The following is a 14,713-nucleotide window of genomic DNA, read 5'->3' on the forward strand; positions in this document are numbered from 1 at the left end:
GCCCCTTTTGGAGCCCCCTTGGCCGCCCCTTTTCCCGCTTGAAACAAGCGCAAATTGCAGTTTAAGCGTTTTTTGCGCATTGAAATGGAAACTGCAGCCGCGGATTCGTGTCGACACTCGTGGGTGCATCCCCCAGTTGATGAAATGAAGAAGAGCTCCATAATGATGATAGAAACCGCGATGACGATGACGATGATGTTGATTGGGGCAGACAAATGAGCGATCTGCACTCAGCCAACACAACTGCAAAATGTTCATTTCGTTTTGAGCGTTGGTTAATTAAACGAAATGACTGAACTGGGGGTCTGGATGGCATATAGATGATATAAGATGGGGGGATCAGTCCACTAAATGCGATTTTGGCATTGAACTTGGGGGAATGCCAAGGCGAAATTCATTAAAAGTTTCAATTGAGCAGGGGGCATATGGGTAGGGAATTAGGTTGCTAAATAGTTTATGAGTCAAGTTTGTTTACGATTCACACACTCAAATTAAAGAATATGTATTTAAAAGATTTAATTTGTAGGTTCTATTTGAATATATGCAAATTTTACTGCCATGTGTTGTTCTTTGGGATTCTTAGAAGTATCTTTCAATAAAACGGCAACCATCATACGTTAATTACAATCTAAATGAAAACTGTAGTGTTTTTTGAAACATCATTAACTCGTTTTTTTGCTAAATTAAAGTGCAATTCACATTGAAAGAATATTGTTTAATTAATTAAGTATTACATTAAATTAACTAGTAGCTGGAGTTTCCCTCGCCATTTATCTGAGCACCAGCCATTAAAGAATCCATGAAATTTCCGCAGCCCTAATTGATTAACAGCCCGAAAGTATGCCACATTTTCGTGGCTGGAAAGTCGCAATGCAAAACGACGGCGTTGATTTCCCCGGTTGAGGGTTTTTCCGCCGCTTTTCCGCCGAGACTGCAGGCAGACGGAAAATTGAGACGTGGCCTGGCACTTTTATCTCACTTCATTTCTGTTTTTTTTTTTTTAACCATAGCCGCAAAAGTAACTCATCGCCGTCACGCAGTTTTTGCCGGCGGTCTCGCGAGCTTGTATCTCAACGTGAAAATCTTACAAATTAACTTTGACTTTCATTTGCATTTCGCAGATGAGCACACACACTCGCCACTCGACTCAGCAGGCAAAGTGGGCAAACACTGCAGGGAAAATGAAAATGAAAAGGAAAACAAAGCCAAAACCAAAACCAAAAGTATAAAAAAAAAAACAGACGGCCGCAAACTATAATTATGTGTGGCATTTGCATAGGCCCACAACACGGTGCCAGCCCCTACATATAATTGCACTAGCTCATTACACAAATTTGCCAACTTAATTACGAAGGTGGATGGCTATGCACAATGGCCCAGGAAGCCAGCTTATGGCTCTAACTTTAAAGCAAACTCAGTTTCGCGAGTTAGAGATTCTCGTCTCTGTTTAAGCCATTAACTACAGGCAGAAAAAACTATGGGATAATACTTAAAGTATGATATTCATTAGCTGTTTTAAATTAATATATAATATGTGAGATAATTTTAAAAATATGTTTGTAAAAGCTATGTTTTATTTATGAAACGTTTCATCAGTTCATACATTAAAACATTTATTTATATATATATATATTTATAATTACCACAATAAAAATAAAAAATAAGCTCATTCTAAGTCAATTTGAATTTTGTTACTATTATTTCATAGCACTGCTATTTCAGTGAACACCAGAATTTCTGCCTATTATATTGTTTTAATCTATATTTTCGAAACTATTGAAAAAATAAAAGTGAAACATCTTTTGAATTGTTTGAAATTAAATACCTAATTATTAAGCATTAAAACTGTAAATCATACTTATTTTGTATCTTAAACTCGCATGTCCCAAGCACTGCTATTTTTATGAACACAGCTGTATATAATTATGGCTTATTTTATTATTAAAATTTTTCAAATCAAAGTTTACTTGGTTGTACATGTGATTTTAATCATATAAACTTATCTAATAGCTAAATGAAAAAGTGCCAAAAGAATCAGTTATTTTGCCCAGTGTAGCCACTTGTTACCATCACTTCAGCACAATTCCCAATGGCTAAACGCTGGTCAGCGAGCGTCATTGCAAAACGGCCAAGTGGCATAATGGCCAAGTCAAAGAGCTGGACAAATTGAAAAGGAAAGTGCCCCTGACCGGAAAGCTCGAACATGCCGAGAAGGAAAAGCAAACAGCCGGGCTGAACAAAAGTGCATGCTCATCGCACATGAGCAAGGTGCACAACCTCCGGAGTGGAGTACCTTATTACCTCACCCGATTTGCCGCCAACTGAATGGATCTGTCATCAATTTTAATGACCCGGCCACTGCGACTTTGGTCAAAATGCGAAACGAGGGCGATTCGGGCCATTTGAAGGTCGTCTCTAAGTGTGAAAATGGCCAAGTTAGAGCTTCATAAGTGCAATTTTAAAACACAAGGAATATGCCAATTTCGGATTTAATAAATCATATTTATTTATTGCTATTTATTTCTATGATTTATTTTACTTTCCAAACAGCTTTATTAAGAATCTCAAATGAAAACGCGAGGAAAATGAAATATTTGCTTACTTATGAGGCAATAGATGGCTGTATCTTGTGTACACAAAGATTGGCAGGTTGTATAAACAAATGGCCAAGGAGAGCATAAACATTCCGGCCACTTTTGGCCAATACAAATGTAATGAGCCATATTTTACGCGTCTTGGCAATTGCACAATGTTGAGCAAGTAATGAGAAGTGGGTGTGTTGTGATAAGAAAATCAATTAGCAAATATTACCAACACATATATATATTCGCTCTATAATATCATTACAATACTATGACTAGTTAGTTAGATAGTTAGTTAGAAGTTATATGAATACATTTTCTATCTGATGTAAGCCCCAATTTTGCAATTCTAACTAAAACCCTTGAGTTTTCATCCACTTTAATAGCCAATTAATTGAAATTCAACAGCAACAGCTCTTAAGTGAGTTTTCCAAATACAAATAAATTTTCCAGCGACCCTTGATGGTCTCTCAGTCCAGTGAAAACCTGTGTTTTTCGCAGAACCATTTAATCTCATCTCATTCTAGTTGATTGGGCTCTTCAAAACGGCAGGCGTGTTTATACAGTCCCCATTTTCGCTCCATTTGACAAATGCGAACTTTGAACCCTGGAGGCTCATGGAAATGTCCCCACCTATTCCTATCAATCAATCTGTGTATGATAGATGGCAATCGATGCGAATCGATGGGGGTTGGGGGTCAGTAAGAGTTCCGATAAGAGCGCTGATGATTATGACGCAGCAGCAATCGCTGATTCAGAGATTCTGAACCCGATTCTGAACTAAACTGACTGATGATGATGCTCTTGTTGATTTATGTGCTGTTTACTTCTGCGTCGTTTTAATTGACAAACAGATGGAATTGTAGTTCCAGCTCCCCGTTTTCCGCCCTTTACATACTGCAGATCCAGATGCGAATCGGTGGGACTAGCTGCCATTGCGGGGGATCATTCACCGTTCACCATTCAACATTAAAAAATAAAACAAACACTTTTCAATCCTCACTGTTTCTTCCCACTTTTCATTCCATCCGCGTGGCCACAACTTGTGGCTGCTGGAAGCGAGCGACTGACTCGGAATTTCTGTACGGATTTCGCATCAACGAAGGGGGGGGAGGGGAGGGGTGTTGGCTTCGAGTGCGTTTGTGCCCAAGGTCAAGGAGCGCAACTGCGAGATGTGCTCTCAGTTCGTCGTCCCTTTCCCTCTGTCATCCTGCCATCCTGCTTGCTCTTTTCGCGGGGGCGGCAGCGCAGCATCATTGCTCACACAGTTTTGCATGTACTGGAAATATGTTGCTAAGAACATGGAGTCTCTGATGACTCAACTTTAAAGAGAGGATTTCGCATTTAAATATAACTATTTCTGACAGCTTGATATCTTAAAACATATTCACATAATTTTAATGAACTTAATATAGCTTATCACCTTAGTCTAACCTTTATTTTCAGTGTATTTTATAGGCGAAAACTTTAAAGAAGTTATGTTGCCAACGGCATGTTGCCAGGACCTTCCTGGCTTCCTCTCTCCCTGCGCAGTCGCATTTTGGCCAACAGAAAACAAAAGTGAAACACACACACACACACACACACATTTCCATGCAAAAAACAGAGAGAGCCTGACCTAGTCAACGAATTTGGCAGAAGTCTGTCACCGAATAACCAAATAAGGCAAAAAGGAGCCGACGACATCCTTCCTCTCTGCAACAGAATCCCTGCGCTCTTGGAGAGTGGCCAAGTTGGTGGAAATTCATAAGCACTGTTCAGGCTTTCCACCTCCTTGAAATTAGTCAAGGAAATCCGAGGAGCCGACTGTCTAATTTATGGGCTTGGCCCAAAACTGAGCCATCAAAAACTGAGGACGCTACAAGGTTGTTCGACTTTGACAGAGTTATTGCCTCTTTTTCCGGCGAGAAGGTGTTAAGCTGCTTGGTTTATGCGTTAATCAGTCTGATTATATTGTTTGAATTACACGCGGGGATTCAAGGTCGATCTGCAACCAAGGTCTTTTGCTGCCTGCAAACAATGAGGGCAAAAGCGTTATTGTAATGAGAATGAAACCCCAAAACGAAGCTCACATTACCATAACAACAGCGAAACGTCGCCCAGGTGCGAATAAGTATATATATTAGCATATATATGCACGTTTATTTCACTTACGTATTATGAACTTTGAAGGGTTCTTTCCGCGCATAAACGTAAATTTGAAAAGTACAAACTCATAAACAACTGGTCGTTTTCCCTTCTCAGGGGTTTTATACACTCTTGCCTAAGAGAACCATTTCTCATGGCAATTTGAAATTGCTCTATTTAAGCAGAAAAATATATGATCAAAGCGAATTATGATTGCACATCAATATTTAGTAACGAATGTTTTTTCCAATCTCAGAAGCAATTCCAAATCGTTGCCCAACTCACCTGATTTCGCTGAAGTGCTTTTTGGCGTCTGTTCAACAACTTGATTTCTGGGCAATACAATAATTTTCCGGCTTTCGATTATGTTTAGATCGTTTAGGTTGTCGTTACATTGTTCGAAACTCTTTTGTTGGTGGTCTGAAAAAAATAGAGAAGAACGAAAACAGATTAAATGATTGTGGTTTTCGAGGGTGAAGTGATGCAATCCAAGGTTGCTTCAGCTGCTTCCGAGGGACACATGTGTGGGGCATCTGTATCCATGCCCAAGAACTGTCTGTAAGCTATTTATGAACCCGTCAAGTTCATGTTCAACGAAAACGTGCAATGATCTATAGTCAATACACATGTTTATGAGTTTAAACAAAAAATATCCATTATTGTCAGTGTTCGATAACAATTAAAAAAAATTTTTAAATGTTACCAAAAGAAATAAAAGCAATTTGCCATTTAAAGATTAGGCTAGATATTATGCCAGCCTTTAGATAATGTTGCATTAAAATAGATTTCGAAACTTTTTTCACTGTGCATTGGAACAGTCTCCTGCATTAGAATCAATCAACACATTGGACGGTCATTGACCCACAAAGGGAACATGAACCCCCGGCCGCAATCTGCCATCCGTCTCCTGGATTTCCCAGCCCCATTAGCCGATGATAGCGGCGAAAGTCGGGCGTAAATCTTGATTATCCCCCGGCACTACAATGCCACAATGGCTGAGAACTGGAGACCCGAACAGGCGCATTACGTAAGGCCTGAATACCCAAAACAGACTTCATTTTGTCACGTTTTTTGCCAAGCCAAGCCCCTGGCCAAAGGAATTTGCACATTGGGCTAGGCCCAATCCCTTCGAAAAACCCTGCGCCACCCCTTTCGCCCAACCTAACCCCTTTGAATTTGCATATCCATATCGCATAACATGCGGTGTATTGAAAGCCGGTGCCCCATTATAAGTATATGAGGCCAGCCAGCCATCCCAAGCACCTCCTACTTTTTGCACCCAACTGATGTGTGCGTGTTCTCAGCTGATTTGCATAGAAATGGGCCTGCAAAAATGTCGATAGGCGGGAAAAGTCAGCGAGGGAGGAGAGGTCAGTCCTTTGTGAGAAAGTAAAACTAAGCCTGCAATTAAATAAGGCCAAAATAATTGAGCTAGTAGGGTTTTTCTTTACGTATTTTATAAGATTTTTAAATCGAGTTGAAGCACATTATGGAATAGGTTAAAGTTTGTGGAAAAACGCAGATGGGAATCGTGATGCACTTGACCATTTCCGATGCAATCTTCAAGATGCTTTTCACGGCTGTTAGTGAAACTCCAACTCCGCAATATCATCATCATCAATCGAGGAATAAGCATGCGTATATAAAAAACATGATCTGATTTCTACGCATCTTCTCCACGTACGATACCATACCATATACCATACCATTTGAGATCGAGCACTCGAGTGACTGCCCACTACTGCACAGGGCTTTTATTCGATGAGTGTTTTATGCAAATGGCGATCGTATTCCGGATTTCATCTTTCTGATTCCGGGTACTGGCCCAGTGGGCTAGAACGAGCCGTAAACTTTCACTGCCCGCTGGAAATGTGTAGGCCCTGGGTTATCTAATTGGAATGTTTTGGGGCTGGCGTAGATTAATTGCAGGGGAGATCTCTTCGAGGGTCTTCGAAGATGAGCAGCACTCACAGTGGAACCATAACAATGATGAAAAGTAAAAGTTTCTGTTTAGGCCATCGAACAATGCATCGCATCAAATGATGAATCCATGAATAAATTATCCCGAATCGTCGATTCTAAACGGGTTTCGGTAAGCTTTTATCGAGGTCTCTTGCCATTAATTTAACCCATTCAAAACCTAATTGAATTTCGTTTGTCATTTGTTTTGTTTTCTCTAAATTAGTTTGGCTTGTGGCGGGAGAACAAAATGCGTAGATCCATAATAATAAGTATAAATATTTGAAGAATGCAAAATTTTAAGTTTTTATGACTCATCAGGGCAAAGAAAATTTGTTTTGAACACTCCAAAAATAAACAAAAATGCGAGCGTGAGGAAAAAACTTTGCTTATAATTATTATTTCCACACAATAATAAGTGAACGAAAGACATAATTATCTGCTGTGTGGCATGAAAACTATTATTGCAAGATATTATATCTATACAAATTACATATTCTTTACAATGCAACAATTTATATATGCAAAAATTATATTAAGAAGTTAATAACATTATACATCTAAGAGTAAGAGCTATAATAGATTATTATCTCCGATGAGTACAATCTATTTGATTTTCCTCAGAAAAGTGTCCAGTTTTTCCGAACTGCTTATTCTGGGATGTTATGGCTCACTTTCTCTCTCACGATTTTCCGCCTGGCAATCGCCGCAAATAGGTCAGTTCAGATGGGGGTTACTGAACTCTCTCGCCCGCCGGCCAAATGTATTTATGGAAAATTTGTCACATAACTTTGTGGGCCAAAAAAATGACGCCAGCGATTGCGAATTCAGCGAAGACAGAATTTGCCTAAAGTCTGGAGTAATGCAACACTTCAATGCCATACGGCTCGTAAGTGGAATGGTAATAAAAGTAAAACCGAAAACCCGAACAAGAAACTGAAAACTGGAAAACCACAAGACCACATCAAGCCAGAGGCGAAAAAAAAGAAAAAAAAAACAGCCACAATAAAAGCAAAGTTAGCAATATCACATCATTTGAATGCTAAGAACCCAAACTTTGTTTGGATAACTCAAACGATTTTTGTACTTTGCAGCACTGGATAGAAACAACTTTTTGATAGAAGCTTGGGTTTTTTCCTTAAGTGCTATATATATATATATATTGCTTGGAAAATCGGAGTCATCATCAATGTGGCATAAAAATTAACATTTTCTTCGTTGCCACCACTCAATTTCTAATGTTTTAGTGAAGTCTATCCCTTTCTTACCATCGCTTCGTTGGTTTTTCGATTCATTTTTTTTCTTTTTTTCAAAACAAGAACTTGCCACTTCAGCGGGGGTCCCTTATAAATAGTTGAAGAGTTGTGTTGTGTTCAATAAAGCAGCTTTGCCACTCCAATCTTTTCCCCCTTTGCCGCCGAAAGATCATCCATGGCCAGATTCTTCGCTTCATTCTTTTTTCTCCCCTTAACTAAACTCGAAAACTCGTTTCTGTTAATTGTTGCGTTAATTTATATTCTGAAAACAGTGAAAAAAAAGTAACAAGAAGTACGTACTCTCTCCTTGTCTCGCCCTCCACACCTCTCACTCACTCACTCGCTTGCCACACTTAATATGCTCTAATTGTGCTGAAAATATGATCTTGGGTTGATTTCAAACTTGGCATGAATGTAAGGCAAAATGTATTTGTTTCTAATATCTGAATCTGCTTGGTGACTCACTTAGCACTAAAGGCATTTCTAATTTGGCAAATTTTTAATTGACTGCTGACAGTAACCACGTCATTTCCAGATCACCATTTGACCATTTATGGCTTCAATTTTGGCAAACTTGTCAAAAGTAATATCATTTCCCATCTACAATACCTGAAATGTTCGAACTACCCACGGACCTGGCCACTTACTCATGGTTTAGCTGGCCGTTAGTCACTCACCTAAGCCGCACATTAAGATTGCAGCGGGCTGGGAACAAAGAAAAATCTCGAGATCCCCCCGCTTGGGGGCATGATCCATAGCCGATCAGACCCGATGAGCCGTTAAATAGAATATCGTAAACCTCAAACCCAAATGATCGGCAATGAAACGAGTACGGACCAGCTTTGGAATCGACCTCGCCCCTTGGTCATCATCATCATCATCATCGTCTTACCCAAGCCCCGCCACTTCGATCATCTCGAGTATAAGTCAATGGGGCATGAACATGAATAGCGGAAACCGAACCAAAACCAAATTGTAACGTTCATATGGTTAATAAGAAGGATTCCCCTCTGGCGAAAGAACCTGTTGTTAAATATTAATAATTTAAAATACATTTTCATGCTGGGATCATAAGTATTTTAGTTCGTATTTTTATGAACCCATTTTTTCATTCATAAACATACCAGCTATTACTAGGAATAGATTATAAGTTCTATTAAGAAACCCTTTATCATAAGTACTCTTAATGAAAACAATAACAAACAATTTAAGTGTATGAATAATGCAATCTGAATATTTCGAAATTTATTTTTTTGAGTGCTCCGGGTATTATACACTGAAATGTTCGATGACCGATAATTTGCGCAAAAACAAGGCAAGCCAATCGATGTGTTTTGCCTTCTTTGTGGGCTGGTGAAAATTGTAAAACCAGTGGCGAAAGGGAAAATTGCGGGGGCGATAAATACTTGGCTAAGTTTGAACGCTCGAGTAATTCGCAAGCACGCTGAAAATGAAATTCAATTGCGAAATTAAATTTCATTGAATTTAATTGCCGGCATGATCGGATCGGATCAAACAAACAAATCGAACGCTCTAATCAAAGCCAACGGAGCATGAAATCCGCCAAGTGACTTCTGAACATTCCTCCGTTTAATGGAGGGAGGAGATTGGATCTGGTTTCATTTCAGTGTATTTCCAGTCCCTGGGTGTGGTCCGGATGCAGTTCGCGATAAGGTTGGAGATCGTATATTCTTGTACTACCCATAAACATATATCTGTCCGTGCCTTATCCGACTGGTGCTCATTTCTTCTATAGAGTGAAACACTTCCTTTAACTTCCCCAGCTGATAAATGGACAAAAGGGAAAGTAACTGAATAACAAGATGAATATTTTATTTATTAAGCTCTGCTTTCGTTGCAGCTGCTCGATAAGTCGGAAATCGATTAATATTTTATCGTTTCTAATTTATTAATCTTTTGAAGCTCAATAGGTCATCAATCTACATATGTAGATGTAAACAAAGAAGTGATACAATTGAAATAGTTAAATCGTTAGTAAATAAACTAAAGGTTAAGCATAGTTCAAGCACATTTCAAGGTCAGTGTAATTTCTGCACAACTTTTACTGCACCAAGTTCGTAAGTCGTTAGGCCTTTTTTCACGCTATATATCTGTATATCTGTACGACCTTACCAAACAGACATACCACCCATCTGCTACCTAAAAACTTAATAGCAGTGACCCAAAAAGAAAACCAAAAAAAAGAGTGCTTAAAAATAAGTACGCTAATAGCGCGCAAATTATACAAGAAACGCATCAAAAAGATTGGCCAACATTAATGCCTAATCGTTTTAACCTCTTGTGAGTATAAAAAGTAAAGTTACTAACAAACTGTTCGTCAAACTTTGTTTATAAACGAAGTTTATAATTCCCGGACACTAAGCCGGACATGATCTTGGCGAAGAAGTCGGCTTTGGTGTGCAAAAGATTAGTTTTTTTCTCATTTTTTCCGCTCTTTGGCCCAACGAAAGTTGTTCGCCAGCTCTGACAATTTTTCAGCATTAACCCAAATAAAAGTAAAGCAGCCAAAATAAAAATATAAGATGTATTGGCCAAAACAAAGAGCGAGGAGAATATAGAGGTCGAATGTGTGCCATTGTGTCGATTGAATATTTGATGCGCCGAAGAAGAAACCTTCTAATTATGCAGAACGAAGAACCGCTACAAGAAAGCAAACAACGCCCACTCTTCTGAGCGATTCTTTTTGAGAAAAAAAAAAATTCCATTAAAAAAAATAATATATTATATAATTTAAAATATAGAATATAGAATAGCAGCTTGACACAGACAAACGTTGCCCTTTCAGCAGGCAAAATGTTATGACGAATGCACCAGCATCGAAAGTTCTTAACAATAACTAATAATTACAATACATTTTGTTGGGATATTTTGGACTATTTAGTTAGACTTTGTTTCCAATTGTTAAGAAAGCTATTTGTTATTTTTCTGAGTGCTTTTGAAGGTATATAAAACCTGTTGCTCTGCAACTAAAAAAAAAGAGCTTCTGCGTAGCTGTCGATTGTAAAGTGAGTTACAAGTTGTTGTTCTCGTTATTTTGTAATTCGACATGCAAAGCACGTGCAATTGTCTCGATTTGAGTGTGCCCCTCCCACCGCCCCTTTTCCTTGGATGACGTAGAATATAGAATGCGACTCAGTCCACAGAATATACTTTTGCATATATATATATATATCTTGTTTGCCACCGTGAAGGTCTTCTTCGCGTTACTGCCTCGTCATCGTTCTGGTTTGGGCATTAGGCGATTGTCTGGGTCTGAAACAAATACAGTGCCTGCGAGAAGTATCTAACACCGCAGCAACAACAATTTGTATGTGTGTCATTGTGGCAATTGATTTGAATCGCGTGCATGCAACCTGATAAACCATCGTGAATGGTGTGAATATGGAATCGCTCATAGCCATATAGACGAACTCGTGTATTTCGCCTTTTATGCCTTGTTACTGTTACGTGGCTTGTGCCCAGAATGGCTAATGAGCTGGCCAAAACGGGCATAAGTGCTAGCTAATAATAGCAGTTTATTGCAGGGCACAACCGAAGTGTTCTTCATTGAGTGTTGAATACAAATGCGGTAAGGGATAATATAATATAATATGAGTTAAAATATATAAAGAACTTTACAAACGAGAGCTTCTCCCTTTCGAGTTAACGGGGTAGCGAAAACGATACAGTCATAAATATCAAATGATTTATACAATAAAGTATGTTTTATTTAAAGACAAAAATATAATATGTTGTCTTATAATTTCGCAAAATAAACAACTCAGTAATTCTAGCGTAGCTTTAACAATTTTTCCTTGAATTAACATTTGCAAAGTAATTGATACAGTGGCATATTCCTATACCCACCCCTTTTTAATTCACTTAATTAATTGGCAACACATGCTCACTAGTGTATTTTCCCTGTTTTTCATACACTTGTCTACAGGAATGGTTTGTATGTGTGTACCTCCCCCGTTGAATCCCATTAACAATGCTTTTAATTACCCCATTACAGCCGTTCCCCAATCCACAAAAAATTGGCCAAGACAAAGAGACAGAAGCTAACTGTTTTGCACAACGCAATTCGGATTAATTAAACCTTATAGAAATGGGTGACGAATGCACCACACCCTGAAATGTGGAAATGTCAGGCGGTAAAATCACTAGATGCTGCAGCTAAATTTCGTTGAAAGCGATACCATTCTATTTGACTCACTAAACTCACTAATCTTGTATTTATGTTTAAGAATGCTCATGCTCATGGCGCAAAACATTAAACTTATTAATTAACACTTGGCTGATATCTTGGAGGAACATCTTTAAGCCGTTTCTCAACTGGCTTTGTTTTTTGGAAACGGCTTTTACCACTTTTTCGCTCGTCCGAGCATTATTGTTTCTCTTTTGTGATTAATGGGTGCGTTACCATTGGGATTTAGTGCGCGACTGACTTCGGCTAATACCATCCCCTCCTCCAACCCCCTTGCAAAACCACCAAAGTCCCCCCCATTAGCTCCACCCATGAAGCATCTCATCTCTTATGCCTTTTCAATTACACTCCTCTCTGTGTTTGAATTTTGCGCCACATTTTTAATGCCGAAACCATAAAAGTGCTCATGTGTGTGCAAAAATAAAAAAATATAAAAAATTGGCTAAAATAAAAGCCAGCTTGGAAGACTGAATGCTTGTTAGCAGCAGCGGCAGCAGCTACCGAACTATAAAGTGCACAGAAAAGCAGAAACAAACCGAGAAGAGCGGCTACAAAAAGTCTGAAATTAGTTTCGAATTTTTGAAAAACTCACTTTGCCATGGCGGAATGTCTTAGTCACGCCACCTGCTGCAATCCACTTGGTTTTTTTTTGGGGCAGTAAGTAGGTGGGAAGGTAAGGAAGGTACTAAGCGCACTCCAAAACTGTTTGGTAAACATTGTAGACGAAGCGTGTGGAATTAAAGCCAAACACGATAATTGTGCCGAGACTCTTGGCCAGAGATTGTCAAGGTCGTGCATCTTACGCGAGTAAATCAGGAAAAATGTCATTAGGTTAAAGAAAATTTCTACCTATTAAGAACTATATTAATGTAGCTGCAATTGTTAGTTTCCTCCCACAGGATGGTTGATGGTTTTGGGTATGTATCTTTTTATGTAACCTGCTCTTTGGTGGCAGCTCATTTTGTATCTCAATTAAAGAGACGCAGTACGGCTTCGGCCTCGAAGTGTATATCATAATGCATGCTTATCGGAAACTACACATTGAACACATTTAGAGTGGCCCCATGCATAGCCGGGAAATGAAGCGAAGGGGCGACGAACAAAGCGAAGAGGAAAAGATACGGATGGCAGGGAAAATACATACATATGTAGGCATGTACATGCCCATTCCCTGCAAGTAATATGAGACATTGCTAAGGGCACATGAAACAAAATAATCAAAACCTTCGGCGGATAAACGCTTGAGTGCAGGTCAGAAAGGAAGAAGGACCCCGCAGCCCCTGAAATCCTTGGCAAACACTTTACGGCGTCTACTCGAAATGTATCTCATGGATGCGAAAGCCCGGCCCGCCGCTGCTGACTCATTTTCCTTGAGTTCCGAACAGGTTGGCCGACTCACACTTCCACACACATCCGCACCCCTGGAACCCGGACTCAGATACAAATGCAAATGCCCACACAACTGCGCAAATATTGCGAAAAGCATCTACTACGCCCAAGTGGAATGAAATGCCCTGAAATTGCATGGAAATTAACAAAACAAAATGCAATGAAATAAAACTAAAAGGTGAGGCTAGACGTGCACATTCGACACGGCGATACCTTTTAATTGAACTGCTGAGAGCGCGGATAATTGCGATTTTGGGGATTCAACATTTTGTTGTGGCTAAATAGAAACTATAACAAACTATAGCGAGCAAGGGCAGGTGATATTTGATAATTTGAAATGTCAAAGGTTAGTTATATTCATCTCAATCATTATCAAATCTTGAAGGTTAAGTATGTAAAATTCATTTGAATCTCTACTGCATTTCGAAAAGCATATTATTATAAGTATAAGCATAAGTCAAGAATAAGTAAGACGAATTATTCTAAGCTCCCAGTTGAAACAGAGTTAGCTCTACGCAATTGCCCATTGGTATTCAAGGCTAAATGTAATTGCTGTGAAACTGCATTGAATAGTTCGCACATTCAGCATTGTTCTCACAACTGCAAGTGCGAATATACCCGCATGGAACCATCGCAAAAGTCGCTGGGTATGTGCACAACTTAAAGGCGAACTAAGAAACACAAGACGACGACAAAATTTACTTTAGACCAAGCTCAAGCTCAACTCGGAGCTCCAACCAGAGAACTGCAAAGGTGGCATTTTTAGCCACTCGACTCACACCCAACAATTTTGTGTGCGGGTGCTACCCGCCACGCACATCGCGGGTACTTACAAACACACAGTATACGTCTGCACATGCAGACAAGACACCCCGTTGTGCGCGCACCCGAATCAATACGGTGCCTTGCGTCGCGGGTGCCGATCATACTCGGCACCCATAACGGAGGGTAGAGAAGACAAACAGTCAGAAAAAGACAAATGCCTAAAAAGGGATGAGTGACAAAAACACTTGTGGGTTTACCGTTAAACACATGGGTGTTTCCAAAAATACTCGGGTGTTTCGAAAAATACTCGGGTAATAGTCTCTATCAGTCTATCTACTCTTGTAGATAGTCGAGTCACAGACAAGATGCGTAACTCCATACGTTTTACACTCCATACGTTTATACACTATTCTTTCGGCGTGGCTCTA

General features: G+C 39.4%; 1 protein-coding gene across 4 annotated transcripts in view; it reads right to left on the reverse strand.

The window, feature by feature from the left end:
• The window catches only part of LOC6733918 (proteoglycan 4), a 36,826-nt gene that overhangs the window by 18,829 nt on the left and 3,284 nt on the right, over nucleotides 1-14,713 (reverse strand). For 2 of the 4 annotated variants that reach the window (XM_016182317.3, XM_016182316.3), the window contains exon 2: nucleotides 4,995-5,129. Coding sequence is in view for 2 of the 4 variants with exons in the window: in XM_039292047.2 (XP_039147981.1) it covers nucleotides 3,481-3,518 (38 nt within the window). In the remaining 2 variants the exon portion in view is untranslated. Of the gene's footprint in view, nucleotides 1-3,480; nucleotides 3,620-4,994; nucleotides 5,130-14,713 lie in introns of those variants that run through there. The other 2 variants (XM_039292047.2, XM_016182315.3) reach the window with 2 other exon arrangements.

Source organism: Drosophila simulans, chromosome 2R, assembly GCF_016746395.2.
Source record: "Drosophila simulans strain w501 chromosome 2R, Prin_Dsim_3.1, whole genome shotgun sequence".
Classification (NCBI taxonomy): domain Eukaryota; kingdom Metazoa; phylum Arthropoda; class Insecta; order Diptera; family Drosophilidae; genus Drosophila; species Drosophila simulans.